Source organism: Lepidothrix coronata, unplaced genomic scaffold, assembly GCF_001604755.1.
Source record: "Lepidothrix coronata isolate B3197 unplaced genomic scaffold, Lepidothrix_coronata-1.0 Scaffold11, whole genome shotgun sequence".
NCBI lineage: Eukaryota > Metazoa > Chordata > Aves > Passeriformes > Pipridae > Lepidothrix > Lepidothrix coronata.
The window spans coordinates 6,833,321-6,847,791 of NW_016690191.1; the positions used below are offsets into that span (position 1 = coordinate 6,833,321).

Here is a 14,471-nt window from a genome sequence, read left to right on the forward strand (position 1 = left end):
CAGCATCTAAGTGAAAATGTGTCCTCCATTAAAGTGAAGCAATTCACACTGTGTACGGTATTGATGTGTATTTTATGACTTTATGGGGAACATAGAGCTTTTCTCAAGAATTCAGTATTTTGCAATGGCTCCTTTAAAAGATTAAAGGCAAAGTGATTCAGAGATTTCTACGGCCCTGTTGCCACTTGTTCCAGTCCTTCAAATACAGAGGAATCTCAGTGCAAAGCCACTGCAGTTTGGAGATGTGCATGTAAACTAACTCCTGGGTAGGATAGACACTGAGATTTTAAAATCTCAGTCCAAAGCCATTACTATAAAGCACTAGACATCCAAATGTTATGAACATGCTTGTTTGTAGCAGGCTTATGTATATAGTGTCCTCTTCTGCCCTGAGTCAGCCAAATTCTTCAGGTCTAACAAAACGCCCCTTGCAAAACCCAGTGAAATTACCTTTCTCTCATGTCTTTTTGATTTTAAACATTTCCTCCATCCATCTTTCTTAGCCTGATTGTCCAAAAACTTGCTGTTTTGTATGTTTTCTGAAAGTGCCAGTGTGGGAATTGCCACGTTTCTTTTTTTCCCCGAAATCTTATCTTGCTTTCCTATGGGTATTTTAAGGAATGGAAGTCCCCATTTTGGATAACGAGGAGCAGGAACATATTGCTTTAAAGGCAGAAAAATACAGACATTTTACAATTGCATAATCTAACTTTTTTCCTTATTATTCCAGTGCAGACTTTCTGCACATCAATTTCTTTGCTTTCCCTCCCTTAATTAATATTCCATTTATATGGGGAACTATTTTCAGTATCAGATCCAAGCAATGCAGAATCCTACAAATGCATTGCTCTATAGCAATCCCTATGGAGCTTTAACTAGGACCTCCAGGTTGTCTGTTTGCCTCTCCAGCAGATGGGCACATACAGAGGAAAGCATATATTCCAGGAAGCAAGTTTGCATCACCCTGCTGATTATGGATATCTGAATACTAATTTGATTTGCATTATAGATGACCCTGGTGAGAGTAAAGTGATGCACAAATTGAACCGTGCAACTTGTTGCTCTCTGTGTGCTCTATTTTGCTTTCAGGCATTTCTCTTACAAAATGTGATTGTTCAGTCTTTGAGGAGTTGCAGTACTTTTTGGTAGGCTCTGTTCCTGAGGAGCATTAGGAAACCCCTGTGTGTTTGACAGAATACATCTATTCCATGTGGATCCTGCGTGTGTAAGGCACAGCATCTATGCAGAGCTAATGCATTGCTCATTAGAACTTCCTATATTGCAGTATGGAGTTCCAGCAAAACTACAAGAGAGACATCTTTATGTCTTTGTGTTCAGACCTTCCTGAAAAAGTGATCGTACATGAGGATCATAGCTTAGATGAATGCATAATTTATGACACTTTGTAATTGTTATAAAGGTGCTTCAGCCTAAATAAATCCAGAGAATTGTTGCTACATATATCATTAAACATACTGCTTCTGTAACATTCCAGTGTTCCACTTGGTGACCAAGCAGAGGCAGTCTTGTATAATTCAGATTTTGCCTGGATTACTTATATTGCACATTGATAGGTATGTGCTGGTATGTTAACTGTCTTCTGTGGATTTTATGGGTGTACTGTCTGTGTATAATCTGCACACTCTAAATGGTGCCTGTATTACCTCTCATCCTTTCCATTGATCCGCAGGCTATCCGATGCACTCTCGTGAACTGTAGTTGTCAGTGTTTCAAACCTGGGAAAATAAATCAGCGACAATGTGACCAGTGCCGGCATGGATGGGTAGCACATGGTAATACTTGTTTTTGCAATCTATAGAAAACCATTTAGGATCCTCCTCCCTGTAACATGCTTTTTGTGTCACCCCCTCAAACCCCCCTACTGCAATATTAGTTACATTTAATTTTACCTCTCTCTTGCGACTCGAGTTTATTTATATTTCGTGATTTTTTTTTTCAGCCCTGAGCAAGTTAAGGATTCCCAATCTCTACCCATCAAGCCAAGTAGAAATAGTTCAATCCAATGTTGTCTTTGATATCAGTAGCCTCATGTTGTACGGAACCCAAGCCATTCCTGTGCGCCTTAAAATTCTGCTAGATCGGCTTTTCAGTGTTCTGAAGCAGGAAGAGGTAATACAGATCCTCCATGCTCTGGATTGGACACTGCAGGATTATATACGTGGATATGTGCTACAGGTATTTAGAGGGGCTTTTTTAATATAAGTATGATAGTTAAGTAGTTTTTCTAGCTTAGTGTTCTCAGTGGTTCACAATGTGTTAACAACTTGGCACAGCTGAAAGGGAGTAGCAGACTTGTACAAGCTTAATGCCAGAAAAGAAAGGGTGCATTTTTGGTCATTGGTCTCTTTTCTTAGTTGGACTTAATTGAAATCTCCCTACTTGCTCAAATCTATCAACAAAGGTAAGCAAGGATAAAAAGTTACTGGGAACGTATCAAAGTAAAGGCTTCAGAATTTTCTCCAGTCTTATTTAAACAGTGAGTTTGCCTTTATACAGCAGAATAATACATCAAGAAATAAACTTGCCATCATCTTAAACACCAGGGACAATATTCATCTCTGGTGTAGTGCTGCTGACCTTACTGGAGCTACAGCAAGGATGTATTTGGGCCTATGAGCTTACACTGACATTAGTCCTTGCTGCTGTGGAAGTTACCTTTTATGTAAAGTAACATTATGATCTTACATTATGACACGAATCAATATTTAATGGTCTTGATAATCTTGCTTTTTAGTGTTAGGATTAAAAATATGGAATCAATTACCTTGAACCTCTACCACATGAAAAATTTATAATGTTACGTTCTTCATCATCTTAGAAACTCTTACATGCACTGTGAAAAATCTCAGTAGGCCATCAAATACATGTTCTGTGATAAAATATTTATTGTAGTTATTGGGAAAAGTTAGGCATAGCTAGAGTTTGAAAGAACTCCAACACTAGTGTAATTACAGCTGTGCTCTGTGAACACTGGCAGTAGATCAATACAGGTTCATTTGTTCTCTGATCTTAGTTGCTTGGAAGATTATTAAACTTGCAATGAAAGAATACTTGACTTAAATGAGGAGCTAAATCTTGGTCTGATTGCTCCATCTCTGCTGTCTGTACTTACAGGATACTAACTGTTGTTCAAATAACGTGTCTTAATTTTTGTGGAAAAAAATAGTTTATTGAAAGGTATTACTGTCAGTTCAGAAAGAAATAATATCACCAATGTGGTAATATTTGGAAGAAATTATCACAGAATTGGCATTAATCTCATTAAATGGAATGTTTTTATCATTTTGCTAGAGAAGAAATTTTAGTCCCTGAAAAAAATGAGAGATTTGAGGGGAGGTGTTTTTCATTTGCCTTAACTGACTCATTTAAATATTTTTGGCTTTAGGATGCTTCAGGAAAGGTGCTGGATCACTGGAGCATAATGACCACTGAAGAAGAACTGGCTACTTTGCAGCAGTTTCTTCGCTTTGGAGAAACTAAGTCCATTGTAGAGTTAATGGCAATTCAAGAGAAAGAAGGGCAATCAATTATAATACCACCACCAACTGCCAATTTGGATATTAGGGCATTCATTGAGAGCTGCAATCCACACAGCCCAAATTTTTCTGCTTCCTTGGACAAAATGAGTCCCACCAACATTCATCCCTTTGAGAATATTGTCAATAACGTGGCTTTCATGCTGCCATTTCAGTTTTTCAGTCCAGTGCCTCCACCTTTGATAGGTTCACCACCAGAAAGACATTTGATTGAGCAAGGTCAAGACCACAGCAATGAAACCAAACAAGATCTTCAGATGCCATTTTCTGAAAGCAGCTTCTTAACTTCTAGTTCTGCACCATTTCAAGTTGAAAATGAGAGGAGCTTAAATGGTCCAGATGTCACTAAAACAGAAGATGATGCCCTTTTAAGTGATTCCAGTTCACATAATACAGCAGCAAAGCTTGAAATGACAGCACTATCTCCAGAAAACAAAATTAAATCTGTTGAAAAAAACGGTGCTGGGCCTAGGAAAGGGCGTGTTTTCTGCACTGCATGTGAAAAGACGTTTTATGACAAAGGTACTCTGAAAATACATTACAACGCAGTTCATCTGAAGATAAAGCACAAGTGCACCATCGAGGGCTGCAATATGGTATTTAGCTCTTTGCGCAGCCGAAATCGTCATAGTGCAAATCCTAACCCCAGACTCCACATGCCAATGAATAGAAATAACAGGGATAAAGATCTAAGAAACAGTTTGAGCATTGCTGGACCTGGAGATAGTAAAAGGACAGAATTTACAATTTTAACTCCGGATAGCAGAACTATTTCCAGCTACGCCAGCTCTTGTACAGATTCAAAAGGTCAGGCTGGATTTTCCAGTATTGGACACAATGGTGTCCTCTTTCCAAACCTGAAGACAGTACAGCCTGTTCTTCCTTTTTACCGTAGTCCAGTCACACCAGCTGAGCTTGCTAATACTCCAGGTACTCTTCCTTCTCTGCCTCTTGTTTCTTCCTCAATACCAGAGCAGCTTGTTTCAAATGAATTGCCCTTTGACATGCTCCCCAAGAAGAAGTCTCGTAAGTCGAGCATGCCCATCAAGATAGAGAAAGAAGCTGTTGAGACACCTCACGAAAGCAGCGATGTTGCCAGTTCTGAAGATGACACACGTCTGCAAGTGGTAAGCGATGGAGAGCTTGAGACCTGTGAGCATAAGATAGAGAAGCGAGTGGCCGACAGGGTGGAAAAGCACCCCCATTCAGGTAATTCATGGAAATCTCTCTCTGGGGTAGAGGGCCCAAAGTATTTTGAATCTGTCTTTGCGCCAGATAACAAATACATCGAGGATATCTCTGAGAATGAATTGCAACACTGTGAGAAAGAGGTTAAACCAGAAGAAAACCAACCATTAAAAGTAGTTTCCCATGAGATTATGTATGAAGATCCAAAACACCACCACAGTGATGTTATAAAACCAATGACTGAAGCCCCCATGTATATTAAAGAGCAGTCAAAGCACAGGATTCCTAAAAATGACTGCCCAGAATTGCAACACCACTTGCTGACCGGGGGCTTTTTCAGCACTTTGTCAAACAGGGGTGCTGCCATTCCTTGTTTTGAAGACTCTAAAGATATGGATCATGTCAGTCAACATGCACTAGGGATTCAGAAGGAAGAAAGCCGCTTTCATTGTGACATCTGTAAGAAGACTTTTAAAAACCCTTACAGTGTAAAAATGCATTTCAAAAATGTACATCTCAAAGAAATGCATATTTGCACAGTTGAGGGCTGTAATGCTGCTTTCCCTTCTCGTAGAAGTCGAGACAGGTAAGAAAATTATAAACAAAATTGTATTTATTTTGCCATCACAATGGAGCCTGATTTGAAATTAAAATGAGTGTTTGAGGAATGGAGCCTACGAATATTTTCTGTGTATCCTCGTATAACAGGTATGATAACTTATCAGAACATTCATAAAATGAAAATCCATTGAAAGAAACATTTCCTTTCCACTAGACTACGAGGTATTAAATAAAGCCATGAAAATTTCATAACTGATAAAGACTGCAATAGTTGAAGGAATACTTTAGAACATAAAGGGAAAGCCACAAGGGTTTGAATTCAGTAATTTTCCAGTAGATGCATGTGTGGACTTATATGTTTAATATGTACTTTCATGTGTATTTTAATGTTTATAGTGTTCTTTATTGGAAAAGCAATGAGATCAATCAGGAAATCTTCACTTGCCCTGGTCCTTGCTTTAATCAAGGATTTACAACAGACTGGTGAGAAAAAGCCTGTAAGAAAAGCAACATTAGTCTTTGTCAGTACAAAATTAACATTATGCAGTGGTAGTCGAACTAACCCTGTCTGGTGTGTATCCACATCAGTACTGCTTTTCTGTGAGATTACATACTAATTCCCAAACTATACCACGACCTTGATTCAGCTTACTGTTAGCTGCAGCATTGTGTGGCTGTAATTCATTTTATTTCAGCCTATTATGCACATAGGCTGAGAAACAAGAACTGAAGTTTTGTTGTTGACCCTCAGTTGTGTATCTGAACCGGTCAGTGATAGGTAACAAACCTATTCAAGTGCAACAAAGTGTGGTAAGTTTTCCAGCTCTCTCTAAGTGTTACAGCAGCTTTTGGCTGCAGGAAACACGCCTGGATAGTAGTTCAGAGTGACACAAGGTTTAGATTGTCTGTAATCTGTTAGGAGTGCTGGAGCCAGCTGATGCAGTCCAGAGAGAGGATGGGCTGGTCTCTGAGGACTGGCCGCTGCATCTGAGATGCACAGTTTCATCTGCTGCTGGCAGGGCTTCATACCCTGGTCTGCTGCCTGCATCTTCCCAGATGTGAATTCCTCTCCACTGTAATTGCGATATGGGCCACAGGAAAGAAGGCCAGCAGTAAGATTTGCATCCACATGCCACAGATTCCTTCCCACACCAATATATTCAGATAGGCTTTAGCATAGGTGCTTTTGGAAAATGGTTTATTTAAGGAAAAAAAAAGGCAAGCCAACTCAGAAAAAAGTTCACAAGCTTTGTACAAAACAATAGTTATTTGGAACAGCTTTGCAGAAGTTTCTAGACTTTAACATAGAGTACTGTGACTGCAAGCACAAAATATTTCTGTGCCTTTTTGAACAATTCATGGTTCTGATTAAACCATGATGGCAAGGGGAAAAACAAATATTTTGCCAATCTTATAATAAACTCAATCTTCGAGACAGAGCCTGGAAGTTCCCAGTGAGCTGACTGATAGTATTCAATGAGGAGCAGTGATTTTGTGTGTTTTGGTGGTTTTAAACAGAATCCAGAGATGCCCATTCAAAAACTGCAAGTTGTATAAAATTCAGTATTCCTTTTTTCAAGGAACTTCCTGTCAAGAAAAAGCCCTGTACTGCTGTGTACAGCTGCACGTGGTTTGGTACTTGAGACCATCAACAGGTTTTGCAAACTCAGGTGTCACTCCTTTCCTGCTTTGTCCATTGCAAAAGAATCTTGTTTCTTACCCCTCTCAGTCTGTTCTCTGCTCTTGGTTCAATTTGCAGTTTTAAGTCTGTCCCCCAACTCTTTTAGGCCCAGCACTAGATCTAGCAGAGCAGGCAGCTGTCCACAATGCAGGAGAGAATCTGAAACATTGATTTCTGTAGTTATTTCTGATATATGCCAGTGCAAGCAAATTCAGAAACCCAGTCATGTGTAAATCATCCATGTGCACTCCCAGTGTGGCAGTTGGTCAAATTAGAAGTATACAGTTCATGCATGCTACTAAATATTGAATTTTTTCTTTGTTAATGATCATTATGAAACAACTGTTAAGTGAGGCGAAACACTTTCTTGCTAAGCTTGTCTTTGTTCTTCTAGACATAGTTCAAACCTAAATCTTCATCATAAGCTTCTGACTAAAGATACACTGGAATTCAACAACCATTTCAATGCAACATACCTCTTGAAAGACATGGCTAAGGAGTTTTGCCAAGATGTCTCTTTAAAACAACATGTTGGACATACTTCTGTAATCTTCAAAGGAATGAACAGAACAGGCAGCTACGTTTTTCCAATGAGCAAAATTAGAGAACCCTGTTCTGAGAGTTATGGATACGATCCATTAAATGATGGAGCTGTTCTGGATCTAAGCACTACTTCCAGCATTAAATCTGAGAGCAGTGCTCATTCTTCTTGGGATTCTGATGGAGGAAGTGAAATATGCACCATGCCCTTGGATGATAGTGATGAAAGCTGTGAAGGACCCAGCCTAATGGCCAATGATGAACTCTACCAAGACTGTACTTTAATTGACAAAGCTAATCAAAACTTCACAAATTTACCTTCCAGTTTGCCAATAACTTGTCATATATGTCAAAAAACATACAGTAATAAAGGAACTTTCAGGGCTCATTACAAAACTGTGCATCTCCGCCAGCTCCACAAATGCAAAGTCCCAGGTTGCAACACAATGTTTTCATCTGTTCGCAGTCGGAACAGGCACAGTCAAAACCCCAATCTGCACAAAAGTCTGGCTGGGTCACCAACTAGCTTACAGTAAGATCAGACTGATCTTAATTTATTTCTGCTAAGAATTAATCATTTCAATTAAGGAATGTGTTAACATTAGTTTTATTGAAACTCATTTGACTTCTAGCCCGCTCGACAACCACAGTCAAATTCTTTTCTCCTGTGTGTGCTCTCCGGCAGTTTGAGTCAGCAAAGCTTGGTGCTGTAGTTTTTGTGCAATTGTTTGGTTTGATGTTGAATAGCTAAAACTTCTGTAAGGAAAAGAGAACATCTTAGAAATGGGGGAAACATGGAGACATTAATTAGAGTATTTCTGATACCTGTGAAGTATTACTTGCCAAAAATAGGAGCTTTAAATGAGGACCATCATCCCTCGTGTTTACATATTAAATGAGTTGTGGTGTTGTGTAAGAAAAGAGTTAGCAATTGAGCTGAGTTTCCTCTGGTTGGGTTGAGAGTTTTGGGGCTACCATTTTGTTCATGAGACCTTGACCTGAAGCTGACTTGCAGTATTAGTGGAACATGATATTTGCAGTTTACTATATCCCAAAATCCAAAAGAGAAAATACAAATTTGGGAAAACTTTGCATACAGTCCAAACCTTCTGAAAATCCTGCAGTCCTTACTCCTTAAGTTTGCATTTCACTTGAATAAAGATTGCAGTGTTTTGGATTTCTTAGAATTTAATACCATTTGCTTTGCAAGAGGAGGGGCTACTTAATTTGGCAGCATTGCCTGATAAATTATAGCGATAGAAAGAATGAATAGGTTACGCTAAAATTTCTGAACCACGACAAATGCATCCATAAAACAGGGGGAAAATTAAACCCTTTAATTCTTTAATTTAAAATGCACTTTTTGAGTTCCACTTTCAGGAAGAGAAGAATTTTTGTTATTTTAAACAGAAAAAAAAAAAGGTGGGGGGGGAACCCCAGCCAAATATCCAAACTGCTTGTAAGAGTTTGAAGGTGCAATTCTAAGCCTTTGAAAGGAAGAGATAAAATGGATGCAGTAGATATCTTTCATGATTCAGCATTTAGTGTTTCTTTCACCAGTGGGGGATAAAACATGTTGATGTTTGTAACAATAGAAGAATGCTTGTTCTCATTCACACCTCTTTTTAATAAGAACATTATTCAATATCTGTTAAAATGTTTCATGTCTTTGTACTTGCCCCTGTAACTAACAGTATTCTGCATTACGTTCTATGCACTTAAGAAGACTGGCCTTGCATTGTATTTAAAAAATACTTTAATATTTAATTTGTAGTCACATAACACAAATGCTTGTGTGTGTACTTGTGGTGTGTCTTCTTTGACTGAATCATTTCCAAAGAGAAAAAGAAATACAAGAGCAAGTCTTACAGTACCTTTTTTACTTTAATTCACCAGTGGAAATCTGTTATCAATTCTAGTATGCAAGCATGACATTGACAGCACAATCTGTACATATTATACCAAAGTGCTTACAGTATTTGTGGTTTCTAGAACTAGTCTAGTTTTCCAGTATAACTGGATCTTAAGTCTTTATTCATTTTTGTGACTGAATAAAAATAGACTGAAATTTGGGATTTCATATGTATGTAGAAAGAATAGAACAATGCTATTGCCATATGTCTTGATGTTTAACTTATTCTAAAAAAATACTATGGTATTGTAACCATTTCATATTGTATAAAAGAAACAAAAGTGGACTGAATATTTCACTAATTCTTTTGAAAAGTGGTTTGTGTGTGAGTATGGGTTATGCAAGGAAAAAACCTGACACCGTTGTAAATGTTTGTGCTCACTACAAATGGTTTCCATGCATTGTGTAAAGTAATCTTCTATTTTTTTAATTTACCGTAGGTTTATGTGATATTTAAAATAATTCATTTGTGCTTGAAGCCGCCAGGAAAAAATACTGTCCTGCGGAAAGTTGTGCCATTGCTTTGAGATTTTGTGTTTTGGGGGGAGTTGGTGTTTTGGGTTTTTGGGGGGGAGTTGGTTGGTGTTTGTTTTGTTGAGGTTTTTTTGGTGGTGGTCCCCTTGGGTTTTTTTTTTTAATAGAAACTCATATCAGTGGAGGTCACAGTTTGAAAGCTAAGGGCACAATCACAGGGGACACAATTGCTCCCAGCCTTTTGATAGTAAAAATCAATTATTTGTTATCCAGCTATTTCAAGCTCTTTTTTTTTATATATATATATATAAACCTATTTGTTTAATCATAAACTGTGGTTTTTTTGAAACAAAATGTGATGTAAACTAATGCTGTAATGCCCATTTATTTAGTTTTCACTGTGTCAAGAAAAGGAAACACATTTGTATACCCTAATAATTTTGTATGTGTTAATAAAAAGAAATAATAATGCCTCTGGTTGATTCAGAAGAGTAGGCTTTTGTGATTGAAAATACTACTATTCTTAACTTTTATTTAAAAAAATATTTGGAAAACACATTCCATGAGTAGAGAGCACTGTTTTGACACTGGTACTTATTCCATAATACGGAAGCGTCATTTTAATGAGCCATTAGAAATAACTCAATAAATGTTGCCAGATATTTTATTGATTTTTTTTTTTCTTTTGTGCAGTAGGCAAGGGTAGAGATGAGTTTAAATGCCGTCAGCTAAACAGAAGGTAAATATCTCATCACTGATATCTATGCTAAAAAATAGATATTTTCTATCTTTTGTAAAGGGTTTTTTTTGTTGTTTCTCAAAAATCTGGAGAGGATGGCAGATTTCTCAGAGCAGACTAACCCTTAGCACCCCTAGAACAGCATATGTATCTCATGAAGCATTTGTGTAGCTCCCTCCTCCTAATGACCACAATGTGGTTGGACCAAGCCTTGACATCTCCTGTTAGTTTTAAATACGTGTGATACTTAGAGCAGCCTGTATCACATATTCACCCCAGATGTTGAAGGAAGTAACTTCAGAATAGTAGTACCGTTATTTTTGGAGCTTTTCAGAGTCGGTCTGGAAAGCTGAAGCAGTTTGCCCTGACTGAGGCTGAGTTCCAGAGATGTTTACATCTGCAGTCTGTGAGTATGGACAGTTGGAGGCTCAAATCTTTGCATGAGATACGAACTGGGCCTGGACATGCCCACCCTTGCTACCCAAGTATGTTGCTTCATTTTTTTATTTGTATCTTTTTTTTTTCTTTCTTAGAAAACAAGAGCCTCAAAAAGTAGATCCTGTCATCTTTCTGTGACTCCAAGGCAGAAGGCACGGGTGCACACTGCGGGGTGGCCACTCTGTCTGAGCATCCAGTGTCTCAGAACACAGGTATTTTGAATAGTTTGTGGTAGCAAGTCTACATCACTCTGGAAAATGAGTGTCATAGTGTTTATCAGGAGTATTTACAGAAATCTGTTTGGAATGGAGTGTAAGTGATCTGTTTTTACAGTTCCAGTTTTCTAAGCACTTTGAAAAGAACTGTGGTAAAACCAGAGGGTATTGTTTCTAATGAATCTTTACTTACCTTATACACTGCAAAGCCCAACAAAGCGGAGAAACAAGTTCTGAAAATACCTGTCTGATGCCCTGAATTGAATAGAGAAGCCTAAAAAACAGCTAAACTACTTGGATTTAGTCCAGGGATTTTTAAATAGGGTGCCAGATCCTCCTTGAAAAGGGTTCACAAGCAACTTCTTATTAATCAGCAAGCATAGATTTAAGAAAAGCAGCTGAACTAAAAACACCTTTGGAGTTTGAGATACAGCCCATAAGGATTCCATTCAGCCATCAAGTGAGCATTCATTTCCAAGCCGAAATGAGAGTTTTACTCTGAACTGGGAAGGAGACAACAATGCAATAAGAGAGGGAAGGTTGGATCAAAGGTTTTGTTCAGAGCAGCACTTACTGCCAGTGCCCTGGATTTGAGAGGAGAGCAGGACAATATATAAAAGGTAAAGGTTTGAAGTTGGATTAAGTATGCATAGTGTGATCAAGTCAGCTTTGAATGACTTGGAAAACTTTTGGAAAACTCTCAACAGACTGCTGGCTAGAGAGATTTGCACGTAACCTCAGCAGGCCTGTTTCTGGAGGTAGACTGGCTTTTCATTTCCCCTTGCCCTCACCCCCCTGGCTCCCCGTGCTTTTTGGCACTCCTTGGATTACGTGAAGTTTCTAACTTGCAAATGCACCGTTGAAACATCGCCCTGTTAAGCTCCAGCCCTGTCAGCTCCGCTCCCTGTGAGCAGCCTTCAGCTTTCACGTGTGTTCTGTAAACAGGTAAAGGAAAGGTAATGCTGTGAAGTGACAGCCCCTCTCTGATGACCACTTCATCTAATTCTGCACTGGTTTAAAGCTTCTCTGTAGCTCCTATCCTAAACTGGTAAAACAGACTGTGAAGTGCTCCCCATTGTTGCCTGCAGATGCGTGTGTTTAATAAGCAGTGAAGTTGCTTTGACTGCCGAGTGCAGCATTGAAAGAGTTTGTCGATCTTGTGCTTGCCAAAGCCTCTAGCAAAACCCTCACTGGTTTGGATTGTAAGGAGTACCATATATCAGCATCATTCTGCAATTTTTTGAAAGTTTTTTTTTCTTTTCAATAAATCAAGGCCAATCCAAACATGTCTTAAGTGTGAGCTGATTCTTTGCTTCAGTCTTTTAAATCTTTGGTCACTAATCTTGTTCTGTAGTTTCTGCTCATTCAGTGTAGGGATTTCCATAGTGTGTTATTTCTATGATATTGTGGTTATTGTTAGTTCCTGCATCCATTACTCTTTTGAAGCTTACAGATTTAGGTAGGGGCAGTCATTGAAGCCTATAGTAGTTGCAAGTCTGAGAAACAGGGTTGGACTGAAGAATTAGTTACCACTTTTTGGAGAAGGGTGTTGATGTGCTGCTTGAAAAAAGGTTGTAGATGCACGCGCCACGTACTAGAAAAAGCCAAAGCCTTCCACATCATATAATATGTGAGAGAACTCAGTACATTTGAAGTTTCCTTGCCTTGACTTTTTCAGGTTTTGAGTCAGACTGTAAGTTTCTTAAGGTGTGTAACACATTTCCTACTCATTCCCTGTCTGCACATCTCCTACCACAGGCTAGTGTTTCTCAAGACCAGAAGAAGCCCAGTCTGCCCTTCTCACTGAAGCCTAAAGACAGTGAAGTGGCTGTCAAGGATAAACTGAATTACCCTGGATTATTTTCATCTCTCTTTTTATCCACTCAAATTTAGAAACAGCTAGTCCCAACATTTGTTCAGTCACAACGATAAACTGCAATGGCTTCCTAACTTTTTTAAAAAGAGAATCCTTGAGTTGCAAGTGACACAGCACTGTTAAGGTCTGTACTTAGCAACTTGCACTGCAGTAAAACTGAGCAGACAAAAAGATTGTAATCTGAGTTCTCATTTTAATTCCAAAATTATTAACTATAGTCATTATACAATCTGTTTTCTAGGAAAATATCTTATTTGAATCTGCTGATTTATAAGAATGACAGTATATATATGCACTGCATAGGTATTTTATGCACACATATATCAATACATAGTAAAATTGCATATGCATAGGGCTGCATATTCATGTTAAACCTAATTCTGCTTTCATTTATGATAATATAAGTTGAGATTAATTTCAATGGATTCAGTAGAACAGGGCATATGATACTGGAATCATGTCTCAACAAGGGTTGTTACTTACACGTGTGTGTGCATAGGCTCATGTTGGCTCCTTACACTGCTTTGTAACTGGTACTTTACTGAAGCAGGTCAAAATATAATACCTAAAAAGAACAAGTAAGTTTAATTGATTTCTACACCTCAGCTCCACTATAAATGACTAATTTGCAGCTATATTTCTACATGATCAGTGTGGCAGCTGTACTAGTGTTATCTTTGCTGGTAAGAGAGCATGAGACAGATCCTGTGCAGATATAAAACACTAAGTCTGAGTGAGCCCTGCCAGTTTAGGCAAGTTCAAAATCTGGACAGATATGCCTTATGACATCTGACAGTCTCCAGCCAAAAATTTTCAAAGTGAACAAAATGTGTGAGTGTATGGTGTATGGAGCTGTGGAAGAACCAGGAGCAGCCAGAGTGACTTCAGAGGAGACGCTGGGAAAACAACATAACTTACTGGAGAGGAGACATGTTATTGCTGCTCTGGGAAGCTGACATCTGCACCTCTGTGTGGGATGATATAAACCTTACGTTGGATTCCTGAGCACAGAGAGGCCACATGCAAGCGAGAGGTACACGCAGGCTCCTCAGGCTGCACACAGCTTGAACAGAGTGTGCTCCAAGCTATAGCAACTTGCCCAATACTATCCTGTGCAAAGTAGTGCAGGGCTTGGTGATAATACCTACAAAAAATGAGGGCTTCTTTCTCTTCAGAAAATCACTGTGCAGAGCTTCCAGCTTTTGCTAATGTCCTATAGACTGTGAGCCCCTCTGCCTCCCCCTAATTTTACCCTCTATATACAAAGTACAGAGTATGTAGAGCTTCTGC

At 38.7% G+C, this 14,471-nt stretch overlaps 1 protein-coding gene across 3 annotated transcripts in view; it reads left to right on the forward strand.

The window, feature by feature from the left end:
* The window catches only part of BNC1 (basonuclin 1), a 75,134-nt gene extending 64,754 nt beyond the window's left edge, over positions 1–10,380 (forward strand). For all 3 annotated transcript variants that reach the window (XM_017805122.1, XM_017805123.1, XM_017805124.1), the window contains 4 exons: positions 1,691–1,793; positions 1,961–2,196; positions 3,407–5,331; positions 7,382–10,380. In XM_017805122.1, the coding sequence (XP_017660611.1) occupies positions 1,691–1,793; positions 1,961–2,196; positions 3,407–5,331; positions 7,382–8,063 (2,946 nt within the window). In that variant the 3' untranslated portion in view covers positions 8,064–10,380. The remainder of the gene's footprint in view (positions 1–1,690; positions 1,794–1,960; positions 2,197–3,406; positions 5,332–7,381) is intronic.
* Positions 10,381–14,471: the final 4,091 nt, after the last annotated feature.